Source organism: Pelodiscus sinensis, chromosome 2, assembly GCF_052426305.1.
Source record: "Pelodiscus sinensis isolate ZL-2025 chromosome 2, ASM5242630v1, whole genome shotgun sequence".
NCBI classification, from domain to species: Eukaryota; Metazoa; Chordata; order Testudines; family Trionychidae; genus Pelodiscus; species Pelodiscus sinensis.
In genome coordinates, this window is record NC_143053.1 from 47,498,863 (window position 1) to 47,516,350 (window position 17,488).

General features: G+C 44.1%; 1 protein-coding gene across 3 annotated transcripts in view; it reads right to left on the minus strand.

The window, feature by feature from the left end:
- The window catches only part of WWP1 (WW domain containing E3 ubiquitin protein ligase 1), a 160,484-nt gene that overhangs the window by 90,169 nt on the left and 52,827 nt on the right, over positions 1-17,488 (minus strand). For 2 of the 3 annotated variants that reach the window (XM_006112979.5, XM_075920431.2), the window contains exons 5-7: positions 17,235-17,372; positions 17,076-17,142; positions 6,618-6,799 (exon numbers count right to left, since the gene is read on the minus strand). In XM_006112979.5, the coding sequence (XP_006113041.1) occupies positions 6,618-6,799; positions 17,076-17,142; positions 17,235-17,372 (387 nt within the window). The remainder of the gene's footprint in view (positions 1-6,617; positions 6,800-17,075; positions 17,143-17,234; positions 17,373-17,488) is intronic. The other variant, XM_014581648.4, reaches the window with a different exon arrangement.

Sequence of the window (17,488 nt, forward strand, 5' to 3'; positions counted from 1 at the left end):
TCTCCTTTGTTTAAGGCAGGGATTACTGTAGATAGGGTGACAATCTAGAACCACTGTGGTCTTATGTAATGGATTGAGTCTCCTGAAGTCACGGATCAGTCTCCTCCCAATTTTTTTGTGGTGAGAAAGTAATAGGAGTAAAACCCTTTGCCTATGAAGCACTGAGACACAGGTTCTATAGCTCCCAGGTGGAGCAGGTGGTCAAGCTCCTGGGGAGGAATGTTCTGGTGAGAGGAGTCCCTGAAGAGGCATGAAGAGGGTGAGTGAGAAGGGGGGGAATAGATGAAAATGGGATACAGTATCCACTCTTTATGATGTTCAGTACCCATTTGTCCATTGTGATCGAGCACCTCTGAGGGTAGAAAGGTGCCAAATGTCTGCAGAATAGCTGGTAAGGGTGTGGTTGCCTTAAACAAAGGTGTGTGTTAGCTAACCCTCGACCTGAACTTCAAGATGTTCGTCTTGGAGTTGAAGGTTGAGACGTAGAGGGCTATGCCTGATTTGGCTTTGCCTTCTTGTATCATAATGCCTCTGGTTGGTTGAAGGGTATCAGTTTGTACCTCTGTGTAAAATACCTTCCCTATTTACGGTTTTTTGCAGAGACATGAATGCCAAGCATCTTCAACGTGGCATGAGAGTCTCTAAGTGAATGGAGGGAAGCATCAGTGGTGTCAGCAAAAAGCTTCAAACTCTGGAAGGGGAGGTCCTCACATGGAAACCTGGATAAATGGAACCACGAGGCCCTCTTCATCACTGTAGTCATGGTGAATGGTATGTGGTGTCAGATGCATCCAGGAAAGCTTGTAAAGCTCTGCATGATATCAGAGCCCCTTCATTTATATTGGCTCTGAACTGGTTTTTTTTCATATCTGACAGGCTTTCAATAAATTGCAATAATTTCTCAAAAATGTTATGTATATATTTTGTGATAATCACCATATATTTCACAATCCAGAGCTGAAGTGGAGGAATAGGCCTTCCCTCTCCATGAGGTCAAGGTACTTCCACTCCTTGTCACAGAGCGTGGTTCTGGAAGTATTCTGTTTCCCCTTTTGATTAACTGCATCCACCACAAGGGAATTTGGTGATGGATGTGAGAACAAGAAGTTAGCACCCTGTGGTGATGTACAATTTTAACAGTCTGACCTCTCTGGAGCTGTAGCTGGTGTCTGACAGATTGCTTTGGCAGGGTCCATAAGCGCTGGGTCCACTGGTAATGCTAGCTTAGCAAATGGGGAAGTATGTAAGATTCTAGTTAATTTGTGCTAGGTTTCAGGGAGGCTCATTAAGGAGACTTTCAGCACATCAGCAACCCTCTTACATTTCTTGAAGCAATTTAAAGTCATCTCCCATTGTGGATGGAGGAGGCATCAGCGTGTCTTCAGGCCAAAGATTATCTGTGTGGGGGTGGTGGTGAAGAGACAGATTTTCCTCATCACTAGATCATGGTTCATCCTCCTCTTAGCATGCAGACCAGTCAAGGGAGGTAATTGTGTGTCCCTTGATGGTGCCGAGGGAGGCACCTGAAGTTGTATCTGCTGTGGCTTCTGGGCTCTATAGAGTGCCCAGGGATCCTAGCAAGGCCAGCTAGCTGGCAGTGGTACTCAAGGTGGTAGCCACTGGGGTGGCTACCACTGAGGTGGTGTCAGCAGCTGAGGCCGCTTTGGCGAATGCCTCAGTGTACGGGTACCAATCAACAGTTCCTCATCTTCGGTGCTAGACAACAGCAGTGCCGACCCTGCAGGGGAAGAGAGAGTGAATCTACTATACTTAGGTATGCCATTGATGCTGTACAGTGGGGTCGATGGTACCGATGTTACTCGCAGCTCTTTAGCCACAAAGTGCTGCGGAGCCTGGCGCACTGGTGCCAAAGGTGGTGCCAAGGGTAGTACCGGCACTACTTGCTGTGTGTTTTCTTTTTCGGTGCCAGAGGCAGCATGGGTGCCAAATCAGCAAAGGTGCTGATGGCACTGAGTGGGACCTTGGCTTCTTCAGTGCTGACATCGCCTCTGAGGATACAGACTTAGCTTTTGCCTTCATTGGTACCGATGTTGAGTTGGATGGTGCTGGCAGAGCCGACTTCGATCTGTTTTTCAGGTGCCTTGGAACCCATCTTGTTAAGGTCCTTAGACTCTCGGGAGCCCTCAGTGCCTGACTGTCCCAGTACCTTCCTGTCCAGTACTTTGGTCAAGGTTGTCGCAGGGGATATTTTTGTGTTTGACCCTGTTTTTCTGAGGGGGAATCACCTCTGTTTGACAAATGATGTCTCTTCCTCAGTTGCTGGTCAGAGAAGAGTCTGAGGGAACAACCTTCTCAGACACGGCTGCCAGCGAGGGCTGCCAAGGTAGAGTCGACTGCTCCAAATCTGAAGCTGGGCATGCAGTATTTTCAAGAGAGAAGATTCAATTGCAACTCTCTGGCTTTCCACATGCAGACCATTAGCTGCTTGCAGTGCTGGCACTGGGCAGTAGCATGGGCCTGTCCCAGGCATCAAACACACTGTGAATGCCCAAGAGAGACAAGGTTTGAAAGCCTGCAAGACAAGCAGTGTTTGAAGCCTAGGGAACCAGCTATTCCAGGAAGGAAAAATTGGTCCAAGAAAAAAAAAACAAAGGCCTTAACAATAAAGAGGGGAAAAAAATTACAACAACTATTTCACTATTAAACTACAAAAAAACTATGCTAATAACTACATTAACTATGACTAAAACTAGCAAGTTATGAAATTTTTGAAGTGCAGCTCCCAGTTCCATCCGAAGACAGTGGCAGAAAAGAAATTGAAGGGACGGTTGGCTGCGCATGAAGAGTAACAGCACCACACGTGCCACCTGCTCCTCACACACAGCCTACTGAGGGCACTACTACCTAAAATATCTGACTAAAGGCACAATGGCACCCCAAACACCTAAGACAGAGCGCCAACAGCGACATTCCTTGAAGAAGTTATTACATTATGTAACAAAGAATTTACCAGCAGTACATATGCACAAGGGAACACAACTAAGATTAAGCTATAAAGAGAGTCATTGCTAGCCCATACGTAAAGCATGGATAGAGAAACGAGGGGCAGAGGTTGCTTTTGGAACACTTTTATTCTACTGCACTGTCCCACCATTTACAACATTCAAGTAGTCACTGGCTCTGCAAAATAACTACATTCCCCCTCCTTGGACAGGAGTGAGAAGAGGGCTTCAATCCTCTCAATGCACCAGGCAGGATGCCTACACTGCAGTGCTGAGGTACATCTCCTGCAAAGGTATAGTCAAGTCATAATTTTTCCTTGGCACAATGGGAGAACAGTGAAGGGGACCATGCCCAGGGAAGTCAATCTCCCTTTTAGGGTGATCCAAAGGCAGTACAATGAGCTGTCCCTAATAGAGGGCTTTTTATAATGCCATAATTGAGCCAGAAATCAGGAAAGGAACTGATGTCACATGATACAATTATTTATATACAGTAGAGTCCTGATTATCTGACTAAACGGGACCAAGGGGTGGTCGGATTACCGAAAATTTCGGCTAAAACGGAAACTGGTATGAAATCAGGTTTATTACTTATTATTCTACAGAACAAGTAACATAATAGAGTACAGAACATTTAGTATGAAGTATGGCAAAACGCTAAAGCTATTGTTTAAAAAAATTAGTGATTGAAGTTTGTTTCCCAGCTTTGTTTCTCTTCCTTGCGGCGAGGTCGCACCAGCGTCTCAATAACATAACATCACTAGCAGTTACCTTCCCTTGTTGTTCAACATAAGCCAGTGCCACCTCGAGAGCCTTGACTCCCTTCGCTATGACTAATTCTCTCCATTTTGTCATTGTCATTTGTATCTTCATCTTCATTGTCATCGTCATCCCGATTCACCAGAGTTATTATGTCGCAGTCAGTCTGTTCTTGTTGCTCGTCTTTCTCCATCCATTCCTGAATATCATCATCATTCACCTTCTCACAGCCTGGAATTCATTGTAACAAAGGCAGCAGGTCATCACAATTTTCTTGCACCATTTCTTGTGTGTTTTCGTCTTCCGAAAGTAACTTTCTCCATGATCTTGCCAGAGTTTGCAGTTCAATCTGTTCCCATGATTGTGCGATCCAATAAACAACATCTTTTAAGTTCACTGTCCTTAGCTTATCTAGCATACCATTTCTATCGTCTATCACCTCAATGAGAGTAGTTAAAAGCTTATGACGATATTTTTTCTTTAACACTTCAAGCACATCCTGGTCCACAGGCTGACACAACGAGGTGATATTAGGAGGAAGAAAAATCACTCTAATGTCCCCTCTGATCAGTTCATCCTCCCGAGGCTGAGATGGCTCATTATCAATGACAAGAATTGCTTTCCTTGGTAGGTTTAGTGAATTCAAAAATTGTTCTACTGAAGGAAGAAATGCATTGAAAAACCTGCCTCGGAAAATTCCTGAATCCATCCATGCATTCCTATGATTCTTGTATGAAACTGGTAGAGCAGTAGGTGCTATGTTTTTGAAAGCTCGTGGGTTTTTTGCCTTTCCAATAACTGTGAGTCTTAGTTTGTGGTTACCAGTAGCGTTACTACAGGCTAGAATCGTCACTCTTTCTTTACTTCATTTATACCCAGGAGCTGAAGCTTCAGCCCAGGAAGCTAGAGTTTTTGAAGGCAGCATTTTATAGTTTAAGCCTGTCTCATCATAGTTATATATCTGCTCACCCGATAACCCCTCATTTTCGATAAGACAATGACAATTTGCTTTAAATTTCAGAAACCCTTCCCGATTTGCCGATAATTTTTCGCCACATATACTGAGCTGCCTTAATCCGTATTTTTTTTTCCAGCGATCAAGCCAGCCTACACTAGCCATGAAATCAGGTTCCTCTTCATTAAATTCCTTTTGGAAACTCAGAGCTTTCTCTTGAAGAATCAGGCCTGTGATAGGCATGCCCTTATCCCTTTGCTGTGTGAACCATAAGAACAAAGCTTCACTCACTTTCTCCATATTCACATTTTTTCATTGTTTTTCTGTCCTTCAGTCCTGAACTTGAGGGTCAATCAGAACACCACTTTTCTAACTCACTTCTTTTCCTCTTCCAGTCACCAACTGTAACTCGCCCCACACTGAGTTCAGATGCAATTTTTAGCATGGACTCACCTTTGTCTATTCTCATTAACGCTTCAAGTTTTTGTTAATGGAAAGAACAACTTTTTTTCTCTTTTCACATGCCATGTTATTCAAACAAAATTTTATTACAGTAAGAGGAACATGCAGTTGGAAAAATGAAACACAATTACAGCAAAAACATAAATCACTGGCACGGAGGAACAAACAAAGCTACAGCCATGATGGTATGTGATGCATGGACACGTAAACAGCACACTGAATGGCTATGTCGGATAAACCAGAAGGTCAGATAAGCGAAGGTCGGATAATCCGGACTCTACTGTATCCTAATATTAACCATTTGGATCTGCAAAGACACATGTATATAGCTGCAATGATCACAAATATTCTAATGGTTATGAGCTCACAGCTGCTGAGGTACATGCTGCACAAGAGAATTAGATCTGTAAAATTCAAAACAGATGCATGGTCTACCTTTCAGAATGTGCCAATTTTTTAAATTATGTTTTCATTAAAACTAGCCGAACTAAAGAGGAAATGCAACCCGCACAAAAACAGGTGAATGGTATAGAAAAGGGGAGTTAGATCAAGTAAACTAACTGGGACAGATGTTTGGCTGGTGTCAATCACCAGAGCTCCACAACAGAACTATGAAAGTTCATGTCACTGGAAATCTCTCAGTGGGTTTAAAAATGACAATTTTTGAAGAATCCCAATACTGTCTAAGAGTGCTAAAATGTTACCTTTTAAATTGTAATAACACTTGTAATTAATTTTATACCACAACTGATAGGGATCTCAGTTGTATGCCTTGCAACAATAGCCAGTATAAAATTTCCATTGAAAAAAATCAGATGTGAAATTCAACCATCTCTCTTTAGAAATAATTTATACTTTTAAAATTATCCTGATCTGAGAATTCTAGAAAAAAAATGTCCTAGAGCACATTCATTACCTGAATTATATACCACTTGGAAAAAAGATTTACCATAAATGCTGAACTGCAGTGATACAAGTAGACGCTGTTAGAGAAATTTAAAGCCTTCATAAATTTGTTACATATTTTCTGTCTTTGCCTTTGCAGATTTTTGTTGGAAAATACTTTTTGAAAGGAAATGTACCTCCATTACAAGAAATCCTCTTGCTGTCACTCACCTCCACTAGAATAGCATTTTTTAAGGGAGTCAGCAAAGGAAGTCCGATTCCTTCCTCTAGACAACCTGTGCTATGATTCAGTGGTCTGATTCAGATGGAGGCTTTACTTAATGACAGATATCTCTTATGAAAAAATAAAATAGATAAACTATTGTCCTCCAAACCGACGAGTTCAGGAATGAATCAAGGAGTGGAGAAATTCTTTGTTATAAATATATACTTTAGAAGTGAAATTAGGATTACAGGTTTTATCTCAGATCTATGTAGAAAAAGGCAAATAAACAATCAGAAGTTGAACTATGTGATTTTAATTAAATAGAAAATCCTTGTTGAATAGTGTTTCATAACATACTCATTCTTACCAGTGCTGTTGGCAGGCTCGGTTGTAAGTGGTTTTGGTACCGGTGTACTTTTGGGTCTCGCTGGAACATAAGAAGGAGATGAAGTGCTGTCTCCATTAACAACATGTATACAAAATGCATTCTGTACTGCAGAGTTTGAAGGTGCTTGATTGTCTATCCCATTAGACACGTCACAGGCAGATCTTGGCAAAATAAAGAGGATTTTGATTAATACAACAGTATGTTAAAGCTAGATATCGAAAACAAAAAAATCTACACTGAAACACCCTGAATAAACCAAAAAAAACCTCAGAGGCAAGTTTTTAATATTTTTCCGTTGGTGAATGTAGGTAACAATTCATATATGTACAGCTAAACCAATTATAGAGGTGGCTCGGGGCTTATTTTTGTGATTTTAACTCAGATATTTATCAACTGAACTTCTAAGTTCCATTTATTTCCCACCATATGGTATTACAACTGAGTTGAGCAGGCTAGTTTGGCTACTACAATTCCCAAAAACGGCCTCAGATACTTCTCTAAAGAGAACCCTATCCCATCAGATGGGGTTCTTTCCTCTTTAGGTGTGATGAATATCTGGTTTTGTCAGTCACATCTCTAGAAATTACTTCAGAGTAGTTACCATCTAACAAATGAAGTAGATAAGATTTCTCTTAGTGAAAGGAAAATAAACATTGAAGGTGCATCCAAGAAAAACACTGCATGTTGAGGTGCTACTCCACTCTTCCCTACACCTAAATATTGTTTTAGTCTTTTCCAGGCAAGGGACAAATGGCAGTCACAGAGGTCACCTTCATGCATGCTCCACTGAAGCAGAAATCAAGCAGATGAGGGAGCTGGCCAAAATGCTGGGTTGGAGGTGCTTGATTATCCTGTTTCCCTATTAAAGTTAAGACGAAAAACCCAGTATGTCTGTGATGTCACAGACCAAGGTCACAGAAAAGTAGGATTAGGAGAGACTAGTTAAACTGTAATTTGTTATGAAACAGCATCATCAATTCACTTGAGTTACTGCTAAACCAAGCAACAACAGACTCAGCTTTTGGTTTTGGTTACTTTTTGTTCCAATCTAAAAATCACATTTGGTTTTGCTGACATCTACAGAATACAGCTAAACCAAGACCTAAATAATTGGTTTGGTTTCAAATAGTAAAGTTAAGCTGTATTTATTTTTCAGTAAAGAGTTTTGTAATCAGAATGCTATTTTTAAAATTATCTTATAAAAACTGAAGTGTCCTATTTGTGTTTTTAGCTATTTTCAGTTTTAATATAAGGAAAATTTAACACAACAACAGGGCAGGTCCAAGTACAAAAGCTGCATCAGGACCAAACAAATTGTCTTAAGACAAGGGAATACTGCTGTTTCAAAGACCAAATATCCAAAAAAATCAGGAGAGAGGCATGTGAAGATCTTCAAAGAGGGGAAGCTTACTTCCCTTGTGTAGTAACTAGAGTTCTTCGACATGTGTCCCCGTGGTAGCTCCTTAGGTGTGTCAGTGCTGCTGTGCACACAGCCTGGAGATCTTTGCTAGCAGTCTCCCGGTGCATGCTGCGCTATTGTGCAATTGCCCCAACTGACAATTAGGCATGCATCGGCACCCATTCCCTCCGTTCCTTCTCTACACCGGACTGTTAGCCCGGAGCAGAGGGAAGGAGGGTTAGTGTGGAGCACCCACAGGGACACATTTCAAAGAACTCCAGTTACTGAACAAGGTGAGTAACCATCTCCTCTTTGAGGGTCCCCACGGGTGCTCCACTTAGGTGACTACACAGCAGTATTGCTGCTTGGCAGTGGGCGCTCTGTGATGCAGGACTGAATGTTGAACAGTATGGTATGTACAAATGTAGTGTCTGAGTCCTGAAAGGACTGAATAGCATAATGTTGTGCAAAAGTATTGGCCGAGGCCCATGTTGTAGCTCTGCAAATGTCGTCTATTGGAAGACCCTTGAGGAATGCCGTGATGGTAGACACTACTCTCGTGGAGCACGCCCGGATAGCTGCTGGCAGCTGACTGTTTTTCTGCGAATAAGCCAACTGTATGCATATAGAAATCCATTTGGATATTCATTGTTTGGAGATAGGTAGACCTCTGGACCTGTCCACGCAAGACACAAATAGTCTGGGTGTTCTTCAGAAGTCTTTTGTGCGTTCCAGGTAAAAGGCTAACACTCTACCTACATCCAGCATGTGCAGCGCTGCCTGGTTGCTGTCCTCATGTGGTTTTGGGACTAACACAGGTAGGTGTATTTGTTCGTTACAATGGAACGAGGTAGATATCTTGGGGAGGAATTTCGGGTGGGTTCTTATGACAACCTTGTCCTTGTGGAATACATTGTACAGTGGATCCACCATGAGAGCCGCTATTTATCCTACTCTCCTGGCCAATGTTATTGTCATGAGAAAGGCTACTTTCATCGATAAGTGGAATAGTGAGCAAGTTGTGAGCAGTTCGAAAGGTCGTCTCATGATTGACTCGAACACAAGGTTCAGATCCCATGATCTGGGTAGATCTCGGTGGGTAGAGATTCTGTAGTCCTTTCCAGAATCTCTTTAACGCAAGGGTGGAAGAACACGGAGTACCCTTGTATGGCTGGGTGAATGACTGATATAGCTGCTAATTGCACAGTGACAGAACTACAGTAAAACTCCAGTGGTCCGGCATCCAATGGTCTGGCACCATCTAGAACCCGGAAGTGCTCTGGGCAGCCGGACAATTGGAGCTGCTCTGCCCCCAGCTTCCCCGATTCAGCCACTGCTGAAACTGACCAGTGGCTGACTCGGGAAAGCCGGGGGCAGAGCATCTGGGGTGCTGCCAGGTTGGTCCCGCAGCGCCGAGGGACGCATCCCCCCCACTCCACCCCAGACCTCCTCATAGCACCCCCCCTTCCTATAGTCCGGCATATCTGATAATCTGGCACCCCCTGGGTCCTGAAGGTGCCGGATTATCGGAAGTTTACTGTAATTGATATTCCTGTGTCCTGTAGGTGAAGGATATACTTCAGTACATCTTATATCCCCGCCTTGTGTGGATCCCGTATGTGAGCTGAATTCCAGGCCGCAAATCCGGCCCACTTCTGCAGGTAACTCCCGGGCCTCTTGGAATTAATTAGGATTTCTATGGCCCATTGAGATAGAGTTAGCGTGTTGTGTGTGAGCCAACAAGAATACAGGCTCATAGGTTCAGTGTATGAATCTCAGGATGTGGTATGCACCTCTTGTCCTGAGTCAACAGAGCTCGTACCGAGGGAAACTTGCACGGCTGATGTGTACTTAGTTGTAATATGGTGGTGTACCAGATTTCTCTTGGCCAGTTGGAGGCTATGCTATGACTCTTGCTGCCTCCTCGTTTGATCTTCAGTACCATTGTGTGTATTAGAGGTATAGGTGGGAATGCATACGCTAGAGGGAAATCCCAGTGTACTGCAAACGCATCTCCCAGAGAGCACATGGTCCAATGCCCGCTCTGGGGCAACAGAGGGGGGCACTTGGAGTTGCAATGCATTGCAAACAAGTCTACTACTGGATATACCCATTTCCTGAACAGATTGGTTATGATGTATTTGTTAAAGCGGCGAGGAGTCTGTAGCACCTTATAGACTAACCTAAGTGTTGGAGCATAAGCTTTCGTGGGCAAGGACCAAGGGCAAGGATGTATTTGTTGATTTCCCATTTGTGGTTCCGTGGGAATTGTCTGTTGAGGTTATCCGCTAGGACACTGTCCTTGCCTGGTAAGTGCATTGCAGTAGGTGTGACGTTGGGTATAATATACTATCACCATAGTTTCGTTGCTTCCGCACACAGGCTGTGCGATCTTGCTCCCCCTTGTTTATGTAATATGTCGTTACGGCATTGTCTGACATTATCCTCACGTGTTTGTCTCATATGTGTGGAAGTAGCTGAGCACATGCCCTCCTCACTGCTCTAAGTTCCAACACATTGATGTGAAGTCAGGACTCTTCGCATGCCCATTGGAGGCAGAGTTTGGAATGAAGTTCTATGCAAACAGCTGGGCACAGGGATTGTCATGCAGAGCGGATGGTGCTTGGGGTGGTATATGGAGCGTAGCCATGCCTGGAATGGCCTCATATGTAATTGCGCATTGGGGACTACAAACATGGACATGTGCCCTAGTATTTGCAGGCATGTCCGTGCATATAACTCTGCACGGATATGATCAAATCACGCATCCTTGACCACCTGTGGGTCGGCAGTGAGGCTATGCCCAAAATGCAGTCCAACTGTGCATCTATGAACTCCAATGTTTGTGTTGGAATGAGGGTGCACTTCAGGTTCAGTAAGAGCCCAGAGTGCCGAAAAGCTTACTTGTTGATTCCAGTAAGTGTTCCGTGTCACCATAGTTGGATGCCATGATCAGGCAATCATTATGGAAAGATGTTTATTCGTTTTCTTCGCAGGCGTGCTGCTACCATGGACAGGATTTTGGAGAAGACTCTGGGTGCCGTGGACAGTGCAAAGGGAAGCACCCTGTACTGATAGTATAAGTCTTTGATGGTGAACCTGAGGAATCTTCTGTGAGCTGGGTAAATAGATACATGGAAATATGCATCCTTGAGGTTGAGGACAGCTAGCCATGCTCCTTTCTCTAAGGCAGGTATAATCTTTGCCAACATGACCATCTTGAATCATTGGTACCTGACGAACCGGTTGAGCCCCCAGAGATCTAAGATGGGTCTCCACTCCCACCCCAATTTCTTGGTAGTTAGAAAGTACTGGGAGTAAAAATCCCTCCCCCTATAACTGCTGGGTAACTCCTCTGTGGCCCCTAGTTCTAGGAGGCGCTGTACTTTTTCCAGGAGGACCAACTCGTGAGAGGGGTCCTTGAAGAGGGACGGGGTAGGAGGGTAGGTTGGTGGAACTGCGGTGAGCGGTATGCAGTATCTGGTTCGTATTATTTCCAGGACCCATTGGTCCAATGTGATGGTTGTCCATGCCAGGTAGAATGTGGTGAGTCTGTTTCTGAATGTTTAGTTGCTTGCATTTTCCTGCCTTGGGAGATCGGGGGCTGTTGTATCCCAGACCAATTCCTCAAATCTGCTGACGCAAAGTGGATGCCTGAGTGGATGATTTTTCGGGTTTGTCTCATGTGCCTCTTGTTGTTGTAGGGCCTTTGTTGTTGTATGTACCCTGGCGCTCCAAAGCTTTGGTTGTAGTTATACTGTTTGTATTGTTTTTGCTTGGCTCCAGGCAGTTGTATTCCTAATGTACAGAACATCGTCCTGGAATCCTTTACCGTGTGGAGGGCTGAGTTTGTTGCCTCTGCAAAAACCTTCTCCCTTTTGAATGGAAAGTCCTCGATATTCAATTGAACCTCCCTGGCAAATCCCAACAGCTGCAGCCATGACATACGTCTCATTACTACCGCAGATGCCATTGACCTAGCAGCTGTGTCAGCCACATCTAAAGCTGCCTGTAAAGCTGTTCAAGAGATCAGTGAAACTTCTCTGATATTTAATTTGAACTGTTCTCTCAGATCCACTGGTATATACTGAATAAAAGGACTGAATAATTCAAACGTGTTGTGCGAGTATTTTGCTAGTAGAGACACTTAATTTGCAATTCTTAGCTGGAGGGAGACTGATAAGCATGCCTTCTTCCCCATTGTGTCTAGCCTTTTAATCTCTTTCACGACCCGGTGCTCCGGGGTACTGTTGTTGTTGTTGATCCCTCTGGTTAGCTGCTTCGACCACAAGTGACTTCGGGGGCAGGATGAGAGAATAGGAATTCGACCTCAGGGGGGCAACATAATATTTCTTGTCTAACTTTTTCAACGTTGGAGGCACTGATGCCGGGGTCTACCAAACGGCCTTGGCAGGATCCAGCAAGGCTTTGTTCATCAGTAAAGCCATCCTGTTATGTTGAGGTAAACTGAGTATCCTTGTAAGTTCGTGTTTGCTCTGCGTGACTTCATAGAGTTTTATGGCGAGTGTGTCCGCCACCCTCCTGAACAAGTCTTGGAACTTCCTGGAGTTGTATTCTTTCAATGATGACGTGGGGAGACTATTCTTCTGTTGCGGAGTAAGAGGTGTTGGGCAGGATAGAGGAAGCCTGGGTTGCCACCTCTGTAGATGATTCACTGTCATGGTCAGTTTGGTCCCAGCCAGCTCTCTTCCGAATGTTCTTATCAGCTGACTGTGTCTCTGGGACCTGTATATCGTTTTGAAATTGTTGGGTTCTATAAGGTGCCCAAGGATCCTCATTTGGCCATTGTGGTGGGACTGGCAGAGGCATCCACTGTGCCATTGGCCATGTCTTTATTTTCTGGTGCTGCACTCCTGCATGTGGAGGGACTCTGTTCCATTCCTTGGACTATTCGTCCTCCTCCTCACTGAATCTGGCAGATGTTTGTGAGACTGGCATTGAGGAGAATAGAGAATATCTAGAGCGTGGCATTCCATCGGTACCAAACAATGGCGAGCATAGTACCGATGATACTGCAAGTTTTGCCTCAGTTACGAACCTCGGACAGCAACGCTGTGTAGCTCCCTACAGCTGTCTACATCAGTACGATCGGCGCTCAAAGTGTGCCTGTACCAGCAGTACCGAGTGCTTGCTAATACGCAGCTTTTCGCTGCTCTGCAACTTGTTGGTATTCTTGCTGTACTCGGTACCGCATTCTCTGTCGGCACTGCTTTCCTCTGTGGGGAGTTTGAAGCGTGTCCCAAAGGATCTGTACTCCCCATGTGAGGGTCATGTCTTTTCTTTAAGCCGGATCCCTTGTCCCACTGTTGTGAGCTCTGTTTGCTGGTGCTCTTCTCAGGCTCCTTTACTTTTTTGTTATTTCGAGGCTGCAGCTTAGCAGGGGACTGGGAGCATTTTGTGCTCTGCTCCATCTCCTGGTCTCTGGCATGTTCCCGCTGGGAAGTGCTGCTCGTGCCCTCCTCCCCAAGAAGGTTATCTCTGGTGGGGGATGGGGTGAATGAGGCTGAGACTCATCCATGTTGTCTCAAAACAGTAGTCTTCTTTGTAAATCTCTCACCCTCAGAGTGTGGGGCAAGCTTTTGGTAGTGAGGGCAGTGGCTGACCGGATGATCCTGCTCTAAGCAGCGCAGACACCACTCGTGTCTGTCTTCTGCTGCAATTGCTGTTCTACACCCTGTACACCTTTTAAAGTCCAATAGTGCAGGCATGACAGGGTTATATGCCTGTGCTGTCTCACGAGGGAGCAGGACGTGGCTGAAGTGGCCGTGCACTGCTTCGCCCACTTGTCTTTATCTTTTCTTCTTCCTTTTATTATTTATCCTGTTTTTTGGGGTGGGGTTGTTGTTTTGTGTGGGGTGTTTTTTTTTTTTTTAAAGTATTAGGGAAACTGGTTAAAGTGCAACCGGTTAAAGTGCAACCGATGCCGGCGGCAGTTGAGAAGGAGCTGAGGGAACAGCTGCCGGCTCGTGCCTAACTGTCAATCGGGGCAATTTCACAATAGCGCAGCACATGCCAGTGTCCAGGAGATTGCTAGCAAAGATCACCGGGCTGTGTGCACAGCAGCGCTGACGCACCTAAGGGGAGCACCGACGGGGACACTTGAAGAACCACCTTGGGTAATGTTTTCTGGAAAGGGAGGAAGAAAATTCTAGTCTCCATGATCTAAAAGAAAGCTTGGGAGTATCACTTTTGAATGCTCACACGAATAATATTAATGGCCAAGAGAATCCAGAGGCAAGCCTCCATATACAAAAAAGAAGAGTGGTGGGATGGACAGGGAAGAAGAACTTGTGTGCATCCCCAAGATATGCAGCAGCAAAGTGGCAAAACCACACACATGGAAGGAAAGTAGCAGTGTAGGAAAGTAACAGTATAAGGAAAGCGCTGCAAGATATCTGGGTGTTCCAGTAACAATAAAGCTGGTTTTAGTGATGAACTCCTTGCTCCCTTCCTACTGTCATTTGAGGACCAGGTATATCATGATTCTATTGATCTCCTGGCAGCCCTTTTGTTCTCTTACACAAGAAGCAGAGAGATGAAGCTTGTGTATTTCTCTAACACAACCTAAGAGAGCTCTCGCTCTCTCTCCTTTGCTTTGAAGACTTGATTCAGCGACAATTCATGCCAATGAGAGTGCTTCCATTGACTTTAATGTGCACTAGATCAGGCCTTGAACATAGCTACAAGTTGGACCACCCTGGTCCGGCACCCTCAGGACCTGACTGATCCCAGATCAGGGATATTTCCGGACCAGGGGAGGTTATTTCAGGGCCCCCACCATCATCCCTCTTTTCAGCTCCCTCCCCAGTCCAGCTGAACCCCACATTGGCTCCTGGCACTCCCCTGCAGCCCAACTGAGCCGCACGCCATCTCCCGCAGCCCAGGTGAGCCACGTGCAGGCTTTCTGCCTTCCCCCTCCCCCACCTCCTTTGCAGCCCAGCTGAGCCGTACACAGGCTTCCTGCTCTCTGCATCCCGACTCACTCTCCCCCAAGCCACACACCAGCTCCCCGGTCCCCACCCTCCTGCAGCACTTCCGGGACTCTCTGGTCCTGGAACATCTGCGGTTATGCCAGACCACAGATGTTGCCAGACAAAAGAATCACAGATTTTTGAGGTGCACTGGGTGACCGGGGGCAGGGAAATGGTATAGGAAACACAGGCCCTTTTCTTTCCTCCTCTCTTACAATAGCATTTTACAGGGGGAAGATAAGAGAGGTACAGTGCTTGGCTCTTAGCAGAAGAATATGGCAAAGAGCTCAATCAACTAGGGATGTGATGAAGTATTCATTTAAACTGTTAACCAATGAGCCTGGGCTCATCAGTTAACCTTCACAGTTACATGCAAGCAGCAGGAGAGGAGGAAGAGGAGCAGGCTGGAGCCAGGGCTCCAACAAAGCCGCTCCCCCCCACCCCAGGCGTATAAACGTGTAACTGCTGAAAATTTCAGAGGTTACAGGTTTCCCTCCCCTCCCCCCCCAAAAAAAGCTTTTTAACATTGCTCCAGTCCACACAAAATACCATATTTACTGTTCCTGGTTCAATGAGCTCCAGGGCAGCATTTCACGGATTTCAAGGCAACGTTCAAGGCATTTGATTTGGTCAAATGGTAAACTAAACGATCAAAAGCTTGACCACTTACCTGGAAAACAAGGCACAAGTTACCATACCACCAGAAGAAGAACAGAGATGTAAGCTGAACACGTATATTTGCCTAACCTAAGTTAATCCACATGAACTCAGTGAATCCACACACGAATAAAGTTACTCATTTGAAAATGAGAGATATTCCAGATGACTGGAAAAGGGCAAACACAGTGCCCATCTATAAAAAGGAAAATAAGGACTACCCAGGGTAAAGATCAGTCAACTTAATTTCTTACCACGAAAAATAATGGAGCAAATAATGAACTCCATTTATAAACATCTAGAAGATAGTAACGTGATAAATAACAGTCAGCATGGATCTCTCAAGAACACACACAACTGATAGCTTTCACTGACAGGATAACAAGCCTTGTGGATAAGGGGAAAGTGTTAGATGTGCTATACCTAGACTTTAGTAAAGCATCTGATGCAGTCTTGCATGCCCTTCTCATTAATAAACTGGAAAACACAACCTAAATGGGGCTACTATAAGGTGGGTGTATAACTAGTTGCATAACTGTTCCCAGAGAGTAGTTAGCAATGGTTCACAGTCATGCTGGAAGTTGGGGTTCTGCAGGGATTAGTTCTAAGACTAATATTAGTTCAATATTTTCTTCAATGATTTAGATAACGGCATGTAGAGTACACTTATAAAGGTTGCAGATGATGCCAACCTGCAAGTGCTCTGGAGGACAGAATTATCATTCAGAATTATCTGGACAAACTGGAGAAATGGTTTGAGGTAAACAGGATGAAATGCAATAAGGACAAATGCAAAGTACTCTACTTAGGAAGGAACAATCAGTTGCACACATACAAAATGGGAAAGGACGATCTTTATTAAAAAAAAAAGTACCTAAAAGGTTGTTACAAAGAGGAGGAAGAAAAATTATTCTACTTAACCTCTGACAATAGGACAAGAAGCAACTGGGTTTAAATTGCAACAAGGAAGCTATAGGATGGACATTAGGAAAAATTTCATAACTGCCGAGCTGATTAACCAGTAGAATAAATTACCTAGGGACGCTGTGCAGTCTCTAATCACTGGCGATTTTTAAAAAGAGATTAAACACCTGTCAGGGATAGTCTACATGGTTCTTAGTCCTGCCATGAGTGCAGGGTACAGGACTTGATGACCTCTTACTGTGCAATTCAATGAATGTATGAAATTTATAGCCTTGGTGCTACAATCCTTCCTTACTCTAGCAACACTCCAAACAAAGCCTACAGGAGCATCACCTGCATGAAGACCTGAAGGTCAAAATTTGGTCCTCTGTGCAAAACTCAATTATCTCTTTTTAAATGAAACAATGACATTATACTTCAAATATTGCAAAAAAAAAATATATATATATATATATATATTCCAACCTGGATGTAGCTCTTGCCAAAATGTCTCTGTTTTCGTGTATAGCATCGCCGTTCTGCTGAATTTCTACTGAACAATCAGAAATACATTAAATAGATTTTTTTTCTCATTTTAAAATATGAACAAAAACATGTAGTTTTTATTTTACCAATTTAACTTACTGGCTGCTGGTGAACTGAGGTTTGTAAGAGATTCCTGTTCAACAGCCAAACCATCAAGCACAACTGTCAGTTCACCTGTTTGTACCATGCCACTCTTGTTTTCTAAGGAGAGTTTCAATTGTTCTTTCACCCCCTCCACTATAAGGGGAAAAGAGTATATTCAGCATTAAACAGTTTCCCCTACAAAAACATACTAAAATATTTTACAAAGGTTGTACAAAGTAATATTTTATATAAAACATAAAATTCTACAT